The sequence below is a fragment of the Dipodomys spectabilis genome, unplaced genomic scaffold (genome assembly GCF_019054845.1).
Source record: "Dipodomys spectabilis isolate Male_0828 unplaced genomic scaffold, ASM1905484v1 ptg000572l, whole genome shotgun sequence".
Taxonomy (NCBI): domain Eukaryota; kingdom Metazoa; phylum Chordata; class Mammalia; order Rodentia; family Heteromyidae; genus Dipodomys; species Dipodomys spectabilis.
In genome coordinates, this window is record NW_024871249.1 from 512,705 (window position 1) to 534,260 (window position 21,556).

Below are 21,556 nucleotides of genomic sequence, written 5' to 3' on the forward strand. Positions count from 1 at the left end.
GTGAATGAAAAGGAAGGAGCCTTCGGCTCACACCTGTCATCCCAGGGACTCAGAAGGCTGAGATCTGAGGATCCGGCTTCAAAGCCAGCCCAGGCAGGAAATTCATGAGACTCTGATCTCCAATGAACCACCAGAAAACCAGACGTGGAGCTGTGGCTCAAGTGGTAGAGAACCAGCTTTGAGTGAAAGAGCTCAAGGACAGCGCCTGGACCCTGACTTCAAGCCCCAGGACAAGCAAAAGAAAGAAAGAAAGGGAAGAAGGAAGGAAGGAAGGAAGGAAGGAAGGTAGGAAGGTAGGAAGGAAGGTAGGAAGGAAGGAAGGAAGGAAGGAAGGAAAAGTTAAAATGGATTCATTGTACAATAGGCTATAGAAAAGTGACTTGACTCACTTGAAATACTCTAGAGAACGAACGTGTTATACAGCCCCGATTTGAATGCAGGTCTTTTTTTTAAAAAATAGGAATAGGAACTTGGACCTCCTATTAGTCCGTGAGCTTAGTCATGTCTCCTTCCTGCTCAGTTATTTGACTTTGAGCGTGTCACTGTGATTCAATGAAGAAAAGCTACAGTTGAACTTTTCTAAAGTACCAGAAGCAAGCTGACTTGTCCATTGAAGGGTACGGGGTGCAATTAATACCCCTTTATCAACAGAGATCATGCTCCAAATTCCCCAGCGAAGGTCTCATTGCACAGATAGGGTCAAGTTCTTCATTAGCCATGTCTTCTTTCCTCTGTCTAGGATAAAGACAAGATGACAGATTGACAATATTTATAGGTACTAATCAAATAGAAGAGCAACAATATATGGTAGTAAAATAACCTGGCCTGTCTGATTTCATCATTTAGTAAAATAATGGCCACCAGGGTGGAAGCACTATCTTAGTGTAATTGTCTAAGCTGCTAGCTAATGGTTGGTGACTGCATCCTATAACAGTGACAGGCTGCACATAGCAGTGCTTTAGTACCAGCAGTGGGCTGCTGGAATATCTTATCTGTCTACTCATAATGCTATAGCAAATTAACACGGGAATTATTTGTTTCATTTCTGGAATATTCCACCTTCATGCTCATAGCCCATGATGGTCTATACAGGGCTCTAAAACTATGCAGAGAAAGACCTGAAAGAAAGATCTGGAAGCCAGCCCAGGGAGGAAAGTCTGTGATACTCTTATCTCCAATGAGCCACCAAAAAAGCCAGAAATGGAGTTGAGGCTCAAGTGGTAGAGCACCAGCTTTCAGTAAGAAAAAAAAAAAAAGCTCAGTGCCAAACACCGAGGCCTGAGTTCAAGGCCCAGGCTGGCACAAAAGATAAATTTAATTGATTGATTTCACAAACTTCATTCCAAAGTCTCAAAACAGCCTATCCTACGCACAGTATTCGCTCATCGAGCAAACGCCACCAGGGGTGGTGGCTTGAAGTAAGGCTTTCAGTTTGCTTTGCTCTGATCGCTGGTTTTCTCCCCGCTCTTCACAAGCCCCTGTATGCATGCTTGATGCATGCTTGTATTTCATGTCCCACGCTTTGCCACTGAAGATCTCTCTCATCAACGCAAACCAAACTGGTAGAAGCATCAGCATTATTTCAAGATACAGTAGCTGGCCTCAAAGGCCTCAGTGACTCCCTGTTCACAGCCAAACAGGTGATCTGCCCACTGCGAGAAACAGTCACTGCGATCTTCCCCTAGAGCAAAGCAGAGGTGAAGCCACTGGTTTAGATCATGCCTCCTTCTCCTCCTCCTCCCCCTCCTCCTTTCTCCTCCTCTTCCTCCTACTGTTCCTCCTCCTCTTTTTCTTCTTCTCCTTCTTCTTCCTCTTCTTCTTCCTCCTACTCCTCCTCTTCTTCTCCTTCTCTTCCTCCTTCTTCCTCCTCCTCTTCCTATTCCCTCTCCCCATCCTCCTCCTCTTCCTCCTCTTCTTCCTCCTCCTTCTTCCTCCTCCTCCCCCTCCTCCCTCTGGCCTCTTCCTCCTCCTCCTCTTCTTCTTCTCCTCTTCCCCCTCCTCCTTCTTCTTCTTCCTCCTCCTCCTCTTCCTCACCTCCTCCTTTCCTCCTCCTTTTTCCTTCTTCTCCTTCTCTTCTTCCTCCTTCCTCCTCCTCCTCTTTTCTTCTTCTTCTCCTCCTCCTCCTCCCCTTTTCTTCTTCTTCTCCTTCTCCTCCCCCCTTCTCCTCCTCCTCCTTCTTCTCCTTCTTTTCAGAATGATATACTACCTGCCAAACTAGAATTGGCAATAAATTAAACATGACTGGCTCAGAGCCAGGCAATCCTTGGTGCAAAGCATCTGAGGAGGCGTCGTCCTAAAGGAAAGTGCGCAATCCCTTGTGAAAGGCACAGAAAACGCAAGGTGGAGTAGAACGTCTCTGAGGAGACTTTTCTGTTGGCCCCAATCCTAACTTTATGAGCATGAAATTGAGCAAGAACTCAAATGGCCAGAGTGGATTTGGAGTCAGAATCTTCTCTGTTGAGTGCTTAACTAGTTGAGCAAATCACCCTGCTTCTCTCTTTTGTAAAATGAGATGTACACAGGGACTGGCTTGACCTTCTTCTAGAGTGTCACGAGGTGGGAAAGGAGAGAGAACAGTGCTCACAGAGTAATAGGCAGGCTGGAAAAAGGAGCCTGAAGCCAACAGTCAGCTACTCAAGAGACCGAGATCTAGAGGATTGCAGTTCAAAGCCAGCCTGGGGAGAAAAGTCCGTGAGACTCTGTTCTCCTATGAACCACCAGAAAACTGGAAGTAGAGCTGTGGCTCAAATGGTACAGCACCAGCCTTGAGTGAAAGAGCTCAAGGTACAGAGCCTAGGCCCTGAGTTCAAGTCCCAGGACAGGTTAAAAAAAAAGAAAAAAAAAACAGTCAATCAAATCAAGTTAATGTATCCAAGGAAAAAAATCAAAGTGGCTTGTGAGCAGGCTTTTAAGGGAAGCTTCTAGAACAACCCAGCAGATACTGTTTTATTCTTGCCAGACAGGAGATGACTTGGGTCAGGACATGCTGGTCCTGCAGCTGACGGAAGCCATGGACTGGATGTGGCTGCAGGAAGGCCTGGACCTGCGGATGATCACCTACCACTGCCTTTCCACAAGCAAGGACCAAGGTCAGTGCAAAGTCAGACCGCGATCCTATGGATAGCAGCCCATCTCCATGCATGCACGGGCTCTCAGATCGGAAATTCGGTATTCCACAGAGCAATATGCATTCTTCTTTGCTGGAAAAATATCCTTTCTCTCTCTCTCTCTCTCTCTCTCTCTCTCTCTCTCTTTTAACACACCATGGACTAATTCCTAGTTTTCTTTTATTTTACTCTTATTTATGTATTTATGTTAGTCAGTCCTGGGTCTTCAACTCAGGGCCTGAGCACTGTCCCTGAACTCCTTTTTGCTGAAAGCTGCCAGTCTACCACTTGAGCCATTGCTTCGCTTCTGGCTTTTTCTGTATAGGTGGGACTGAGTTATTGAACCCAGTGCTTCATGTATGCTAGGTGAGTACTCTACCACTAAACTACCTTTCCAGCCCCTGGTTTTCTTTAATTTTTCTACGTGTCATAATGCCTTGACATTTGAGGTTGTGGAGATGTCGTGAAGCAAAATCTAGTATTGGGGAAGAGTGTGGGTAGTTGAGCCTCATTTATCTGACAATGGACTGCCATTCTGTGGATTATGAGCTCGCTTGTACAGCTAACCAGTATCCAACAACAATGCATAAGCACATGATTCAGAGAGAGCTCGCGATTCAGAGGTCAAAATACTGCTCTCTCCTGCAAGCTTGTCACTGTTGCACAACCATAAATTTCAAAAATCTAAAGTCAACCCGTCTTATATCCAGAACTCTCTGTAATACAGAAGCCTGCATATGCCAAAGAAGTATGATTGTTAGCTTCTCACATGAAATGTAGACATTTCCAAATGCTCTGGGTTTGTCTTGTTTTGTCAGTCCTGGATTTGAACTCAGGGCCCAGGTACTGTCCCTGAGCTCAAGGCAAACGCTCTACGACTTGAGCCCCTTCCAGTTTTCTGGTGGCTCATTGGAGATCGGAGTCTCACAGACTTTCCTGCCAAGGCTGGCTTTGAACCACGATCCTCAGATCTCAGCCTCCTGAATAGCTGGGATGACAGGTGGGAATGCCAGTGTCCAGCTTAAATAACATTTGAACTGCAGTTGGGTGTAGATTAAAACTCAGAAGGCTTGAAAATAGTTACACACTAATAAACAAATAACTAATAACAAGGGCAGGGGGTAAAAAATCTCCTGTCTGGTTGTATGCCATTTTAGCAAATCCCTACTTATAGCGATCAATAATCACTCCCTTTCCAGATCAAATATTATTGCATGTCTCCTTGCTTGTTGACGGAGAGGGAGAGAATAAATGGCTTCCCACAGCATCCCTGCAGAGCTATTCTGTCCACTCTCAGTTGTGCATTATCTCAGCCTGGGCCTGGGCCTCCAACGTGTATTTTGAGTAGTGACTGTTAGGAAGATGGCATTCGGTTCACTTCAGCAGGAGAATATGTTTCTGATATAAACTACAACAACACCCCCCCCCCAACTCTGAAAAGCAGCTCCCCGATCTTAGGTCAGATAACATATTTTCGGTTTGGGTTTGGTTTTGTGCCGGTCCTGGAGCTTGAACTGAGGGCTGGGAGCTGTGCCCGAGCTTTCTGTGCTCAAGGCTGGTGTGTCTATATTATATATACTGTATATGCATAGCTATAAGATATTATAGAATATACAAATATAATATGTATCATGTATAATTCATAGATTATATATCATATGCTATATGATATATATTTATAACAAATGATATACTATAATACTTATATAATAGTATAGAATATCTATAATTAGTATAGTATAGTATATATTATACAATTAAGATATCTATTCATATAAATTAGTGTGTTCTAATAATATTGATATAATACATGTAATATAATATGTACTATTCATATTAAATAGTTAATACATTATATAATGTATTAAAATTATGTGATATAGATATTAAGAGATAGGATATATTATATATGTTATATAGTATATATTTCCTATACTATGTATTTTATATATTATATATTACATAAAAGCTGTTGGTTCTGACTTACCCAGCCCAAAGTCTACAAACCGCCACATTAATTGCAGGATTTAGAGAGAGTCAGAAGAGCCAGTCTATCAAAATCTTCTGTATGAAACGTTTTGAAAGGAGACTAATGATCAACAATGGCCAATAATGATCAATAATGATGTGTTTCACTGGACCCAAAGCGGGCATCCTTGTGGGAAAGGAAACTCTTCTCTACCCTCTCTCCTCCCTTCCTCCCTCCTCTCCCACCTCCCCTCCTCCCTCCTCTCCATCCTCTCCTCTCCATCCTACCTCTCTACCCTCTCTCCTCCCCTCCTCCCTCCGCTCCCTCCTCCTTCCTCTCCTCTCCCTCCTCCTTCCTCTCCTCTCCTCCTCCCTCCTCTCCAAACTCCTCCATCCTCCCGCTCCTCTCCTCCTCCCTCCTTCCCTCCTACATCATCCCTCTCCTCCCTTCTCTGCTCCCCTACTCTCCCTCCTCCCTTGTCTCTTCTCCATTCTCCTCCTCCTCTCTTCTACATCCTCCCTCTCCTCCCCTGAACCCTCCTCTCCATCCTCTCTCTCCAACCTCTCTCTCCTCCACTCCTCCACCCTCTCTCTTCCCCTCTTCCACCCTCTCTCCTCCCCTCTCCACCCTTTTTCCTCTCCTCCTCCCTCCTCTCCATCCACCTTCTCCATCCTTCCTCTCCTTTACTCTTCTCTCCTCTCCTTCCTCCCTCCACCTTACTCTCCCTCCTCCCTCCACCTTACTCTCCCTCCTCCCTCCTCTCCACCCTCTCTCTCCTCCCCTCCTCCATCCTCCCTCGCCTCCCTCCTCTCCCTCCCCTCCATCTTCTGCTCCTCCCTCCCCTCCATCCTCCCTATCCACCCTCTCCTCCTTCCTCTCCACTCTCTTTCGCCTCCCCTCCTCCCTCCTCTCTCCTCTCCACCCTCTCTCTCTTCCCTCCTCTACATCCTCCCCCCTCTCCCTCCTTTCCCCCCTCCCTCTTCCCTCCTCCCTCCTTACACCTCCCTCCTCCCTTAGGGCTGGTGCACATGGTCCCAGAGGCCTTGACTTTTGCCAGCACCCACCGCCAGGTGGGGCTTATGGGGTCGCTGAAAGAAAGCTCCCTCCAGCAATGGTTGGCGCAGCACCATGGCGCCAGGGCGGATTACCAGAAGGTTATTGCGGGGGAACTGAGTTTCAGCACCCGGACTCCGTCGTGAGTTCTAAACACACCTGGATCGTGGCCCAGGGAGGACAGACGGCGGGGCCACGCCAGGCTTCACCCAGCCAAGGAACACAGGCCAGCCCTACCCCAAGCCAAACATTAAGTCAAATAAAGGAAGCTGGGGAATGAGCCTGCCTAGCAAGGCCAGAGTCCTGAGCTCAGGTTCCCTAGGCTTCCTGTCATTATCTGCCCCCAACTCCCAGTCTTGGGACTCGAACTCATGTCCCTTCAGCTTCACTGTCTCAGTCACTGCTCACAGTGGTGCCTCGACCACCTGAGCCATGCCTCCCTGCTAATCTTGGCCTGGCTAATTGGACAGAGATTAGAATTGAGCCTCAAATCTGGTTCCTCTAGGCCTCAGCCTCCAGAACAGAGCGGTGTGGACCTTGGTCTCTGAGGTGACCCCAGGGCTAGAGCATGTCCTCTTCTGTGGTTTTCTCACTCTTTTGATTGTTGTGTTTATTCATGTCAATCTAAATGAAGCCTTCACCAATTACAAGCCTTTCCTAAGTCGATCGGTTTGGGTTTTACAGTTTTAAAGATGAGGATGCATGATTTCTGCAGCCAGAAATAGTTACTTTGAAAACATATAGCCACTACCAGTGGCTCCCACCTGTCATCCTAGAGACTCAGGAGGCTGAGATCTGAGGATCCCAGTTGGAGGCCAGTCTGGGCAGGAAAGTCCATGAGACTCTGAGCTCCAATGAATCACCCCCAAAAAAGCCAGACATGGAGCTGTGGCCCAAAGTGGTAGAGCACTGGCCTTGAACAAAAGAGCTCAGGGACAGGGCTCAGGGCCTGAGTTCAAGCCCCAGGACTGAGAGAAGGAAAAAAAAATACTCACACACACACACACACACACACACATTTGCATATATACAATAGACTGAGAAAGACTTTTCAGTTGTATCAATTTACTTACATTGCGATCAGTTCCTTTGACACACCAGGCAGGATTTAGAGGAAGATGGCAAGTCTTTACATCTTGAAAGAATTCTTCTAATCTGCCTATCTCCTTCCCCAGGACTTCCTGTGAGAGAAGTCATTAGGAAACAGAAGCATTTCAGAAACCATCAAACTGTTCCAAAAAGAAATGTACTCGTGACCTAGCTTATGTAACTGTGACTCCCTCTGTTCATCACCTTGACAATAAAAAAAAAATTGTCAAGAGCTTGAGTCTTGCAAAGTACTCTTTTTTTCTACTGATTAAACACCCTTTTTATTTGTGCCAGAACTCAGGGCCTGGGTACTGTTCCTGAGGATTTTGTTTCTGTTTGGTTTGTGTGTTGCTCAAGGCTGGTGCTCGACCACCTAAATCACAGGTCCACTTCTGTTTTATTTTGTGGCTCATTGAGGAGAATTGTCTCATAGACTTTCCTGCCCTGACTGCTTTTGAATTGTGATTCTCAGATCTCAGCCTCCTGAGTACCTGGAATGACACCAGTGCCCGGCCAAACTTAAGAAAACTTTAACCTAGAATTTGTGCATTCTTACAACAGTCTAAATTGTACTGATGTTTTAAGATGTACTGTCAGGGGTCCACGTGTCTTTAAATTGGTCTTTTCACTGAGTACTGGTGGCTGATGCCTGTCATGCTAGCAAGTCAGGAGGCTGAGATATGAGGATCACGGTTCAAAGCCAGCCTGGGTAGGAAAGTCCATGAGACTCTTATCTCCTATTATTACCACCAGAAAACCAGAAGTGGTGCTGCGGCTCAAGTGGTAGAGCACCAGCCTTGAGCAAAAGAGCTCAGGGACAGCGCCCAGGCCCCGAGTTCAAGCACCATGACTGACCAAATTTTTTCTTCTGTCATATGTGGGACTTGAACTCTGGTCCTTTCTCATCAGTTTCCCTCTGTGTTGTTTATGGAACTCTTAAGGAAAAGCTGTGTTGTGGTGACAGACATTATCATTAATATTAGGAGAGGAAGTGAAAAAAAAAAACAACTTGCTTGAAATGATTTAAATATCTGATAACTGAGTATAGCCAAGGAATTTGTTTTCTAAATTATGACATTAAAACTTACTTGAATTGAACATTACTTGAATTGAACACACACACACATGTAATTTGTACTCTGTTAAGATTGATTTCGTGATACACCTGTCTTTGAGAGTCGCTGACAGTCTTGACTTGTTCCGCAATGTCTCCCAGAAGGTGGATAAGTTTCCTCTCCTTGGAAAACTCCTCATTCAGGCTTTTCTGACAGAATTGAAAAGCAGCCAACAGCTTCTGGTACCAGCTTTGAAAATAAGGTTCATTCAGGGCATCCTTCAGTAGCCTGACATAAAGGAATTCTGGTAAATGGTAGATAAATAGATAGATGCTAGATAGATAGACAGACAGACAGATAGATGATGGATGGATGGAGAGATAGATGACAGATGGATGAATGAATGGATAGATGATAGATGGATGGATGGTAGATAGGTAGAGCTGATATCTAGAGCTGAAAATGTTTAAGCACTTCTAGCAGAAACATCTAGTGAATATCTACTACTGTAGTTATTTTTATAGTTTAGGATGTCAAATGTTGCTCATTTTGTGTGTGTGTGTGTGTGTGTGTGTGTGTGTGTGTCTGTCTGTCTGTACACGTGCATGCGTGTGTGCATGCTTCTGTGTCAGCAGCAAGCAATTTCCATCTGACAGCGAATGAAATTCGAAGATTAAAGAATCAATAAGAGACAGGCAGGCTCTCATTCCCATTCATTTGCACAACTTCTATTTTCTCCCTCATTCTCTGACCTTTGACTTATTGGAGGACAGTTTGGGAAGTGATTTCAACAGATTGGGTACAGCATAAGCCCCCTTTCCTTCTGCCTTTCTTTAAAAGATAATAATCACACATTCTCCCTGATGTGGGTAATTCTTTCCTTAATATTTCTGCTTGATAACCTGGAATATTGTATGTCTGTCTGTCAGTCTATCATATGTCTATCACGTATCTACCAATTATTATCTCTATTATCTATCTATCCATCTATTTCTGCCTATCTACCTTTCATCTATCAATCATCTAACAGCTTTCTTTCTCGAGGTATCATCTGTCATCTGTCAATCATCTTTCCTCTTTCCTTCCCATTAACACTTTACATTTTGGATGGTCTGTGTTTTCTGTAGTTAGCTACAAACGTGCAAATGCATGCACACAGCACACAGAACCTCAAGATAGTCTGTGTGGATGGTGGGGATTGAATAGTATACAACAGCACTCTTTCCTAGTGTTTTGCGCTTTCCGTAAGATGGAGACTTAATGGATACAGAATTTCTAGATTCCATAGCAATATATCTCAGCGTTTTCAAACACTTTGAATATTGAATTAATTGATTTGGGGAATTTTTTTAACCTGTTTAGTGCATAAATACAATTGTAAAACCATCCAGTTTCTGTGTACATGATTAATATATATATTATATATATATATATATCACATATATATATACACATCTATATGTGTATGTACATATATATATTAAATATATGTATGTATGTGTGTGTGTGTATATATATATACATATATACATATATGTGTATATATATATACATATATGTATATATGTATGTATATATGTATATATATATATATGACTGGGCAGGTGGCTCAGTGGTAGAGTGCTCGCCTAGCATGCATGATGCCCTGGATTTGATTCCTCAGCACCAAACACGCAGCAAAAGCTGGAAGTAGTGGTGTGGCTTAAGTGGTTGAGCACCAGCCTTAAGCAAAAAGAAGCTCAGGGACAGCGCCCAGGCCCTGAGTTCAAGCCCCAGGACTGGCAAAAAGAAAAAAACAAGACTGCATGAAGGAAATCCACAATTTTTTATGAACACAAGGAAAGAAAAGATTATAATGTAGGTTTTGATGAAGTCGAGGAACTTATAGAATTCTATAGTTGATTGGGGTCCAATAATATTTCGTGTAGATTTTAGTCCACTAGAAATGAATTTCCTTTTTTTTTTTTTTTTTTAACAAAATTCCTTTCACCTCGGCCATCTGTTTGCATCTCTCTGGTTTCAAGGAGGAAAAACCCGGTTGATTTCCTATTTCAGAATAAAACAGAGAGAGGCAGCCCTACAGAGAAGACAACATCCGAAAAAATCCCAAAAGTTGGGGGAGGCCTAGCACCTTTGAGGGTTGGTTTATTTTCCTGGGAGACAGTATCTGGTTCAAGGCTGACTCCCTTTCCATTTGACAGCTTCTCCCATGTCCAAACCCCTTAGCTTCTCACACAGTCTGTGAAGAATTTAATTCTTAAACAATTCAGATTGGAAACCAGGCTGTGTCAGGGATGGCTCATCAGAGACCAGCGTCCACTTCACTTCATTTCTGGACCCCAAGATATAGACGCATCGACTAACATGTCTTCACACCTCCTTCAGCTGTGGAATTTTACCCACAGAAGATGGTCAATAGAAATCCTAGTCTCCAAAAGACATCGCAGCAGCCTGGAAACTTCTACCCAATTAAAAAAAAAAAAAACAAAACAAAACACGGGGGGGTGAAGAAGAGAGAAAAAAAGTCTTAAGGGATTGAGGAGCAGCAAGGAAGGTTGGAAATGTAAATGTAAAAAAGGAGCTTTTCAACATGCAGGCTGATGTTCTCCATACACAACTGATGTGGCACATTGCTAAATTCTCCAGATCTATTTAGGCAAGAGCCAGCCAGCCGTGATTCAATTCCACAGAATCCCTGTGGCAATTCCCCCAAAGGAAAAATAAATGCATCAAATCTAGATGCTTCAAGAAGATTCACCACTCACCTAAGTGCTAGGCATGATGGGTAGGCAGTAAGAGCCACGCATCAGGGCTGAAAAGAGCAGAGAAGGAAGTTACCTCAATTAAGTAGATTCAGACATAATTGCAATGCTTTACATGAATGCAATGAGGATGATTTTTCTCTCCAACCTCGCCCCCCTTTGGAAATGGAGGCTCATCTTCATAATTTTCATGGATGCTGTGCTGGTGAAAATCACAGGGAAATTACAAGTTCACCTTTCCTCAGTCATCCCACTCATGGCCGAAAAAGATAATCTTATCAACCAGCTCTCTTTGCCTCCTGACTTTCTCCAGTCTCGCTCTTAATTTTAGTTTGGAAACATTATTATTATTATTATTATTATTATTATTATATTGTACAGATCAGGGAACAATGAAGTTCTTCAAGTTATGTTTACTCTAGAATAAATAATGGCTGAAATCCAATATGGATTCCCTATTGGATTCTCATCTTCAAATATGGAAATTGGACACCACATTCTGTATTTGCAATCCCATTGGATTTCCATGGGGAAATCTTGGATTTTCACAAGAATTCAGAAGGAACAAAAAGTACATGTTGTTTGATCCTTAGCAAGGTAATTTTACTTTTCTCTCTCTTTTCTCTTTTGTTTGGCTTCTGTGGCATAGTCATGGGGTCGTAGATTCAGTTCAATCCTGGCCTCTGCATCTATCTCTCTTTTCTGTTTCCTGTTCACCAAGGATGAAGAAACAGAAAGTGATGTTTCTGTTAAAATGGAGTTGTACTCCCCCAAGCCTGAGACCCAATGATCATGGCAGAAAGAAACCATGCACCCCAAATCCTGCCTCTCTTAAGAGTTGTTTGGGTCAGGTGTTTTAGACATAGAGATGAGAAAGGCTAATGAACATACTGAACTGAAAAAATAAAAACTGTCAGGAGCTAAGTGAATGAATTCGATGACTGATCATTTTCACCATACTATTCCAGGCTAAAAAGCAAAGCCAGGAGCCGGTGGCTCTTTTCTGTCATTCCAGCTACTCAGGAGGCTGAGTTCTGAGGATCACGGTTCAAAGCCAGCCCAAACAGGGAAGTCTGTGGGACTCTTACCTCCAATGAACCACCAGAAGATGGAAAGTGGAGCTGCAGCTCAAAGTGGTAGTGTGCCAGCCTTGAGTGAGAAATAATTAGGGACAGTGGCTAGACCCTGAATTCAAGTCTCAGGAGACACACACACACACACACACATAGAGACACACACCACCACAACCACCACCACCATCAACACCACCACCACCAACAACAACAGCAAAAAACTGTAAAAGGATTGCAAATGGCTTTCTTTCATAGATGAGAACAAGTCTCAAAGGGTAATTCAGAATTGCTTTAATTCAGCTCATTTGAACATACACATTCATTCCCCAGTGTTGAGATTTTACTGCTATTGTATTATGAATAACACTTCTTTGTGTGTGTGTGCCAATCCTGGAGCTTAAACTCAGGGCCTGGGCCCTGCCCTTGAGAATTTTTTTAAACCCAAGGCTGGTGCTCTACTACAAAAGCCATAGCTCCACTTCCTGCTTTTAACTGGTTCATTGGAGATACGATTCTCCTAGACTTTTCTGCCCTGGTTGGTTTCAAACAGTGATCCTCAGATCTAAGCCTCCTTAAGTATCTAGGGATATAGGCTTGAGCCTCTGATACCAGACATAATTCTGAGTACCTGCAGAATGAACCATGTGGCTTCTTTTGTTATTTTTGGAGGATGGAAGTCATTCATTCATTCCTCCTCCATTTCTTCCTGGCTTGGCAAATTGGAGCAGAACCCGTGGCACCATAAATCCTACAGACCTGGAGTCCTGTGGTTTAGTTTATGTGGACCAAAATGGATCTGGGGCTGAGGATGGGGGATTCTGGAACAGGAAGTGGAGGGGTATGGCTAAGTGAAGACTGACAGCCTGGTGATACTCTAGGCTTGAGGGATGTTTAAATCAGCCTAACTGATGACTCTGTTTTTGCCTCTATTCATCACAAATATAGCCCCGAGTGCCTGTTCTTTTTTATTTAAGGGTATACTTATATATTTATTTTTGGAATGCAGGTGCCGTTGTTTTAAAGGCATCTGTTTTTTAAATAAATTTTCTCCTGAACAAAATTTCATTAAAAAACAAACCAAAAAAACCAATATGGCTAATTTTTTTGCTTTCTAAATATTTCTTAAAAATAGCAACCTAAATATGTATATATATATATATATAAATATATATATATATGTGTGTGTGTGTGTGTATGTATATATATGTGTATAGATATGTTAATATATACATATATACCCATATATACATATATATGTATATACATATATACACACATATATACATATATATACATATATGTATATACATATATATTTATACACACACACACACACACACACACACACACACACACACACACACATATATATATATATATATATACATACATACATAAAAATACCTTTCTCCCCTCTTTATCCCTCAGCCTTTTATTCTTGCCCAAGCTGCTGGTGAAAAGCTGGATATTTCATCAGATTGTGCAGTGAACAATTTTCAAGTGTTTGAACTCAGCTGGAGAGGCAGGTTAGGTTGCTAAGGGCAAGGCCAAAGCTGGCTTTGAAATGCTGAATTCTCCTGGAACTTCAGTCACACATCACCACTCGCCTGGCAGCTTCTCCATTCCTCTCCACAGAAATTCCGAGACCGCATGTCGTAGTCTGTGAACGCTATTCAAAGATTGATTTCCTCCAGGGATGTTTATCCCTGAGAGTTTGGGGGCTGTGTTTGATGTTCTAAGGAAGCTTTCTGGAACATTCTTGTTCTTCCTCATGAAAGAACTTGCACTCTTGAAATTGTCTAGATCCATTCAATCCCATTCCTTTTGGGAACTAAATAAAGACTGTACCCATGTTCTCTGATTCTGTCTTCACGTCCCGGACTAGTTTGTTGTTCAGAGTACAGGGCTCATAGATGGGTTTAGATACGCGAGGACATTTTTACTTTTTATTTTCCTGAAAAGAAAAATAGCTGTATGTGTGCGGGAAACCTCATGTGTCCAGTGGGATCAATATTCTTTTCTATGATCAGAAGTGTTTTGTTTTCCTCCCCTCACAGTGTCCTCCTTGGATCTCCCTGTATGCAGCTGTCTAGAGTCCTGTGTCCCCTATCCTGACAGTTTTATTTTTGATAAGCTATGTAAGCCCTCACAGCTAGGACAAAGTTTATACGATACTGGAGAATCAGTATTTCTTTCAGATTTTTCCCCCCATGCATGAGCAATTTTTTCCAAAGGAAACAGAGGCATAAGCTCCAAACTCTGGATTCTAGAAAGATATATGGAAAGAACCTAGTTTACATTCAGAAGACATTTCTTTAACTATAAAAACATCTTAAAATGTTGTAAAAATGGCAAATTCCTTTGTTGGAATTTGTTGGACACTGGGTGCTGGTGGCTCACACCTGTCATCCCTGCTACTCAGGGAGACTGAGATCTGAAGATCACAGTTTAAAGCCAGCCCAGGCAGGAAAGTCCGTGAGACTCTGATCTCCAATGAATCACCAAAAAGCCAACGTGGTGCTGTGGCTCAAATGATTGAGTACAAACACTCAGAGACTGGACCCAGGCCTTGGGCTCGAGCCCTAGGCCTGGCACCCAAAATAAATAAAGTAAAAAGGGTTAAAGTGGGCATTTACAGGACCAAAGTCAGATAAACACATGGAATAGCTATTTTTCATAACCCTCAAATCTAATCTGAAGTGTGATTCAAAGCACGGCATAAGTTGAACCTATTCAGCGTGGCTTTGCAAGGGTCATGTTCGTTACCATGTTTATGGAAGGATTTCCAAGAATACCTCCTCCCAGGCACCAGCTACACTCCTTTCATTTCCCAGATGCCCTGGCCACTGCCATGTGCTGCAGCTACAGAGCTGTGCTAGACCAAGACTAAATCGACCCCAGGAACTGGGAAATGGCAGGCAAGAAGTCTTTTGCAGAACTCTCTGCCTGCAGGTGGCTAGCTCAGAATCTGAATTAGGAGCACTAGAGTCCAAAGCTACAGAGAGAGAGAGAGAGAGAGAGAGAGAGAGAGAGAGAAAGAGAAAGAGACAGATAGACAGACAGACAGACAGACAGACAGGCAGACAGACAGAGACAGAGAAAGGAGAGACAGAGACAGACAGAAGAGAGACAGAAACAGAGAGACAGAGACAGACAAAGACAGAGAGAGCCAGAGAAAGGGAAGAGAGACAGAGAGGAGAGAGACAGAGACAGAATGACAGAGAGGGACAGAGAGACAAAGAAGAGAAAGTGGAGAGCGACATGGTGAGTGCTAGAGAGAGACAGAGAGAGGAGAGAGACAGAGAGACAGAGACAGACAGAGAAAGGAGAGACAGAGAAACACACAGAGAGACAGAGACAGAGAGGCAGACAGACATAGAGAGACAGAGAAACAGTGAGGAGAGAGAGACAGAGAGTGGAGAGAGAGACACAGTAAGGGCTAGAGAGAGAGAGACAGAGACAGAGAGAGGAGAGACAGAGACAGAGACAGAGATGGAGAAAGGAGAGACAGAGAGACACACAGAGAGGCAGAGACAGAGAGAGAGACAGACACAGACAGAAAGAGAGACAGACAGAAACAGAGATAGGAGAGAGAGAGAGGAGAGAGAGACATGGTAAGGGCTAGAGAGACAGAGCGAGAGATAGAGAGAGGAGAGAGACAGAGACAGAGAGAGAGGAGAGCAAGTGACATGGTAAGGGCTATTTTCCATAAGAAGCAAAGGAATGCTGGCTGGGTAATAAAGTTGGACTCTGCTCTGTGCAGCCTTTTTTTTTCCTCTCTCTCTTATTAGCTAATGGCACAGAAAATTCTAGAAATGAGATAGTCTTGTTGTAAAGACGGACGGTAAGATTTCACGAGGTTGTAAGTACAGAGGAGTGAAACAGTGGTTTCCTTTGTGTCTGAGAGCAGTCACTCATTGCTTTACCACTGATTTAAGCCACTCAATTCCCTATCAATAGATGGGCGCATTTTCTGCCAGGAACCTTTGTATTTCTCTGTGGACTTCAGAGCAGCCTGTTGAGAGAAGAAGCTGACAGGTTCCATTTGTCAGTGCTGACTCCACTTCTCAGCTAGTGTTTGCCAAAGGGAGCTAACAGTGTGTAACAGTATTATACTGTCCTATAATACAGATTATAGAATGGATATATTAATAATATTATTCAAATATTAATTATTAAAATATAGGTATTTAAAATAAGACCATGGTTATTTAAATATTGTTCAAAGTAATGCTTAAAATTAATATGTAACTACCATTAATTATGATTGCCAATTATATTTCTTATATATCATTTAACAAATAAATATATACTTAATTAAGATATAATTAATTAAAATGTATCAACAGATAATTAATTATACTCTAATTAATTTTATATTAAGCAAGATATAGTTAATATGTAATTGAGAAATACATAAAACATTCCTGTACAGTTAATGATGAATTATATTACATTAATTACATGCAATAAATTATTAGTTGTACAATTAATTAACACATTAAAGTAATTAATGGTATTTAACTATTTTAATGATTATTTAAATCTCCAAGTAATATTGAAATATCAAAAGTACTTTATAGTATTAGTCATTAATTAATAATGAAATATTTGGGATACTTTTTAATACTTGTGACCTTTCTATCTTAGAATTAAAATCTCTTAGATCTGTTACTACAACCGGCCGCTACATTGTACCATACATATTCTTTCCAATCAGACCGTGAATTATGCATCCTGTGTTGTGAAATCTTGTAATGGGAGACAGACTGTGACCACGAATGATACACTGAACCATCTGATGATTTTGAATCAGTCCTTCAATCAAACACTGATAAGCATGACTATGAATGCTAATTAAATAAGGACAAATCAAATGTATCCTGATAAGCAATTACTGGATGCAATTTATTTTTTTTTGGGTCCCATCATGGGGCCTGAACTCTGGGCCTGGGCACTGTCCCTGAGCTCTTCAGCTCAAGGCTAGCACCCTACCTCTTGAGCCATAACGTCACTTCCGGCTTTTTTCTTTTTGCTTATGTGGTGCTGAGGAATCAAACCCAGGGCCTCAGGCATGCAAGGCAAGCGCTCTACCACTGAGCCACTTTCCCAGCCCCTGGATGCAATTGTTTAATGCTTGATAGACAAATTATTTTTATTCTTGTACAATGTTAGGTTGAAAGAACGTGTTATAAATGATAACCTTCCCTTCCCTCCCTCCCTCCCTCCCTTCCTTCCTTTTTCCTTCCTTCCTTCCTTCCTTTGTTCTTTCCTTCCTTCTATCCATCCCTCCTCTCTTCCCTTCTTCCCTTTCTCCTTCCCTCTTTCCTTTCTTCCCCCTGCCTTACCGTCCTTCCTTTTTCCTTCCTCCTTTCCTTCCTTTTCTCCCTCCCTCCCTTCTCTCCTCCCTTCGTCTTCCTTCTCTTGCAACTTCCCCCTCCCACCTTTCCCCCTTCCTTCTCTCCTTCCTTCTCTTCCTCCCTTCCCCCTTTCTTTCCTTCCTGTCTCTCTCCTTTAGCCCCTCCCTCTCTCTCTCCTTCCTTCCCTTCTTTTCTTCCTTCCTTCCTTTCCTTTCCTTTCCTTTTCCTTCCTTCCTTCCCTCCTTCCTTCCTTCCTCCTTCCTTGCTTCCTTCCTTCCTTCCTTCCTTCTTTCCTTCCTTCCTTCTTTCCTTCCTTCCTTCCTTCCTCCCTTACTTTGAAAAAGCTCATTTTGAGAAGAATGCAATGCTGGTGCCCTGTTTTACTTGATGCGAGTATTAGAGCACAAATGATATTTGCTGTGGGTTTTTAGGCAACTCCGCTTTCTGTATTGTCACCAGACCAATTAAATCAGGAAAATGCAACGTCTGAGCCAGAAATTTAGCTCTCAAAGAAACGAAGGTGATTTGGATTTTAAACCAGGGGTTTCCCTGCAAACACGGAGGTAGACCTGACATTTTCAAATGTTTCTTCTTCCAGACTCAAAAGGAAAAAATAATAATAAATTACACAGTTATCTCATTCAGCTTTCCTGCGAGAACTGTGCCAGCCTCCAGAGTAATGCCTGCTTTTGGGGTTCCCCTTCAAAAAGAGTCCCTCCTGAACTAAGACAGTAGAGATCATGCTGGCAGAAAGCCCTGAGCAAGAAAGGCTGCTGACTCCATTCCACTAGGGTTTCCTCTAATTTCGGCTACAATGTGCATGTAGGACGATTCTGGGGAGAAAGTGAATTACTGCAGAGAAGAAAAGCTCTCTCTGGTGCTTTGAAAGTGCTCCATGGATCTCTTAGGGGCCTGGTTCGTGTTTCTTATTCCTGACTAGACAAGATTTTGCAGAACACACAGGAAGCTAAGATCGGAATTGTATTTCTTCAGCTGTTTCCAAGACAGGAGGACAGGAGGATGAGTTCTTTTGCTCGCTTACATTGGATTTCCCGCTGGGGTCGGTGTTGGAACCACAGAACCAGGGATTATCCACCATCAAAGAGACTTTGTGGAGGGATCTGAAGAAGGAGTATGGGATGGGCAGACAAGCATGCAGGACAGCACAGGCTTAGAGAGGGTAGCACAAGGTTAGCATAGAGAGAAGAGATGAGGACAGATATAAGGCACAAGCCAAGGAGTCTTGGGTGTAGGAAGGTGCAGTTCCTTCAGCCTGCTATAACAAGACAACACCAACAGGTTTGTGTATACCCATTATCTTTTATACGCCAGGTGCCTGTGGCACATGCCTCTAATCCTAGCTAGTCAGGATCTGAGATCTGAGGATAAAAGTTCAAAGCCAGTCTGGCCAAGAAAGCCTATAAGACTCTTAGCTCCAATTTACCATTGAAAAGCCGGAAGTAGAACTGTGGCTCAATTGGTAGAGCACCAGCCTTGACCACCAAAGCTCATGGACAGCTCCCATGGCCTGAGTTCAAGTCCTAGGACTGGCATAGATAAAAACCAATCAGCCAACCAGACAAAAAAAACAAAAAACAAAAAACAAGAAAGACTCCATCATTTCCACAGGGTCCTGAAAAGCAAGAAGGCCAAAGACAAGGTGTTACCAGGCTTCCTCATGTCCTTCCTGCCTCCTCTTCCAACCACCTTGATGCCTTGGCTTTCTCAGCATGAAGGCCTGGTCCCTCCTCACACGTGTGCGTGTGTTTGTGTGTGTATGTGTGTGTGTGAGGCCTGTGGTTTTGAAGTCAGGGCCTGGACGCTGTCCCTGAGCTCTTTTGTGCAAGGCTGGCACTCTACCACTTGAACCACAGCTCTAGTGGTTTTCTAGTGGGTCATTGAAGATAAGAGTCTCACGCACTTTCTTGCCCAGGGGCTGGTTTTGAACCGTGATCCTCAGATCTCAGTCTCCTGAATAGCTGCATATGTTACTTATTTCAGGCTTTGCATTAGTTTCTTCCTCCCTTCTTTCCTCCCAGCTCTGGAAGGGTGTGTGACATTTCTTTAAATTTTGCTTGCTGATCTCTCTGTCCCTTGTTGGGAAAGTGTCTTTTACTTTTGTTGCTGACTTATGGAAGGGAGGGAGGTTCTGATTTCTACGCCATAGATAAGATTGGTAGAAAATTGCTAAGGAAAGCGAGTGTCATTTGTGGGACACTTAAAGCTGCACATGTCAGATGAACAAGAGATTAAGCAGCAGGTTGGAGGCCCTTTGCTACAAAATAAGTGTCATCACTAAAGCCACCAGCAAAACCATGTTCACTGCAGCATTGTTCACCATAGTGAAGATACGGAATCAGCTCAGACACCCTTCTGTGGATGAATGGCTCAAAAGAATGTGGTAAAAATATACAATGGATCTCTATGCTTCCATCAGAAAGAATGACAGTACCTCATTCATAAGGAAGTGGAAAGACTTGGAAAAAGTTATATTAAGTGCAATCAGCCGGACCCCAAGACACATAGGCTGCATGACTTCCCTCATTGGTAATAATTAGAGTATGTCTATAAATCTACAAATAAACCCAATGGGTGGTAAAGAGCAAATAATCACATTTGGATAGGATTAATTACAACACTCTAAGGATTCACACAGTGAGGAAAATGGAATATTCTTTGGAGACGATCACAACAGCTCAATAGTTATGTGCATATGATCCTATAAAAGGATGCTTACCGAAATGACTCCAGGGGATGGAAACAAGAGGGTTTTTTTTTTTTGTTTGTTTGTTTGTTTTTTACTCTACTGTTTGTCCTTCCTTCCTTCTTTCCTTCCTTCCTTTTCTTTCCTTTGGTTTGTTCCCTTTTGTCACTGTTTTTGAGTTCCATAACTTTCATCTGGTATGTGAGTTTATCTGATTTGGGGAAGGGAAGATGGGAAACAGTGGGACAAAGGGTAAACTAATCCAGCAGTGATGCTCACTAAATGTTATTTTGTAAATGAACTATAAAACTTGGGGTCGGGGGGAGGGGGGACATGGGCAGAAAGGAAAGACTGGGAGAGAATGAGGGATGGGGTGACACCGTTCAAAAAAATCATACTTATCTGACTTACATAAATGTAACCCCTCTGTACAGCACTTTCACAGTGAAATTTTAATTAAAAAACTAATAACAACAACAAAACCAAACAAGCATCGATCTTGGCTTAGAAGATTTTAAACCACAAATAACCGGCAACATTCCAAGCAGGCCCTGAATCAGAACACTAATTAAAACTTGCATTTTGAAAGCTAATTGTGCTGAGTTCACTCACACGGATCATCTCGATAGGAAATGACATTCTCTCTCTTTCTCTCTTAATTAAAAAGAATAAAAAAAAGCTGACAGGGGCTTGCGTTCTGTGGCTTTCAAATGCCTGTTCACAAGCAACATCTGTGGGGGAATTCCTGAGGGTACAGTTGATTAGCAATGCTAAGTTCCCCATGAGAAGAGTGTGTCATCCATCTGTGGATTCAACTTGCTTCTCCCTTGCTTCATCCCTCCCACCCAGCCCCAGGTCCAGTGTGTCAGTTATTAAAAACTCAGGTCAGGAAGTGTCTTTGTACCACCAAGGCCAAACCATTGTCACGGAAGAGCTTTTGCATACTGTGAGATTTCAAAGGTCTATGTAGGAAAGTTACTGTCACAAGAGCAGCATGGTATTCAAATACCAACAGACAGACCATCCCCCAAGGGGGTAGAAATAGTAAGCCTGGAGATTATGCTGAGCATATATTATATATATGAACATATGCATATATGCATACATATATACATAGACATAACATGTATGTACATATGCACACATGTATACATACATACATATACACAAATTCATATATACATATACTTACACATACATATACATACACACACAGATATTTATGGCACTTAATTTCCAACAGAAACTCTAAGAAAACTCCAGGTCTGGGGAGAAAAATGGCTTTCTGCGCAAATGATAGGTAAAAGAGTTGTGATCCCCACGTAAAAGATTGAACTTGAACATGGAGAGACCGAGGGAGAGGTGATATTGTCCAAAAAGAAAT

The 21,556-nt window shown here is 42.7% G+C and overlaps 1 protein-coding gene across 1 annotated transcript in view; it reads left to right on the forward strand.

The window, feature by feature from the left end:
- LOC122100232 (phosphatidylinositol 4-phosphate 3-kinase C2 domain-containing subunit gamma-like) overlaps nt 1-21,556 on the forward strand; it is a 99,361-nt gene that overhangs the window by 32,375 nt on the left and 45,430 nt on the right. The window contains 4 exon segments of the mRNA XM_042670555.1: nt 1,476-1,592; nt 2,964-3,089; nt 6,094-6,271; nt 8,395-8,515. Of these exon segments, the coding sequence (XP_042526489.1) occupies nt 1,476-1,592; nt 2,964-3,089; nt 6,094-6,271; nt 8,395-8,515 (542 nt within the window).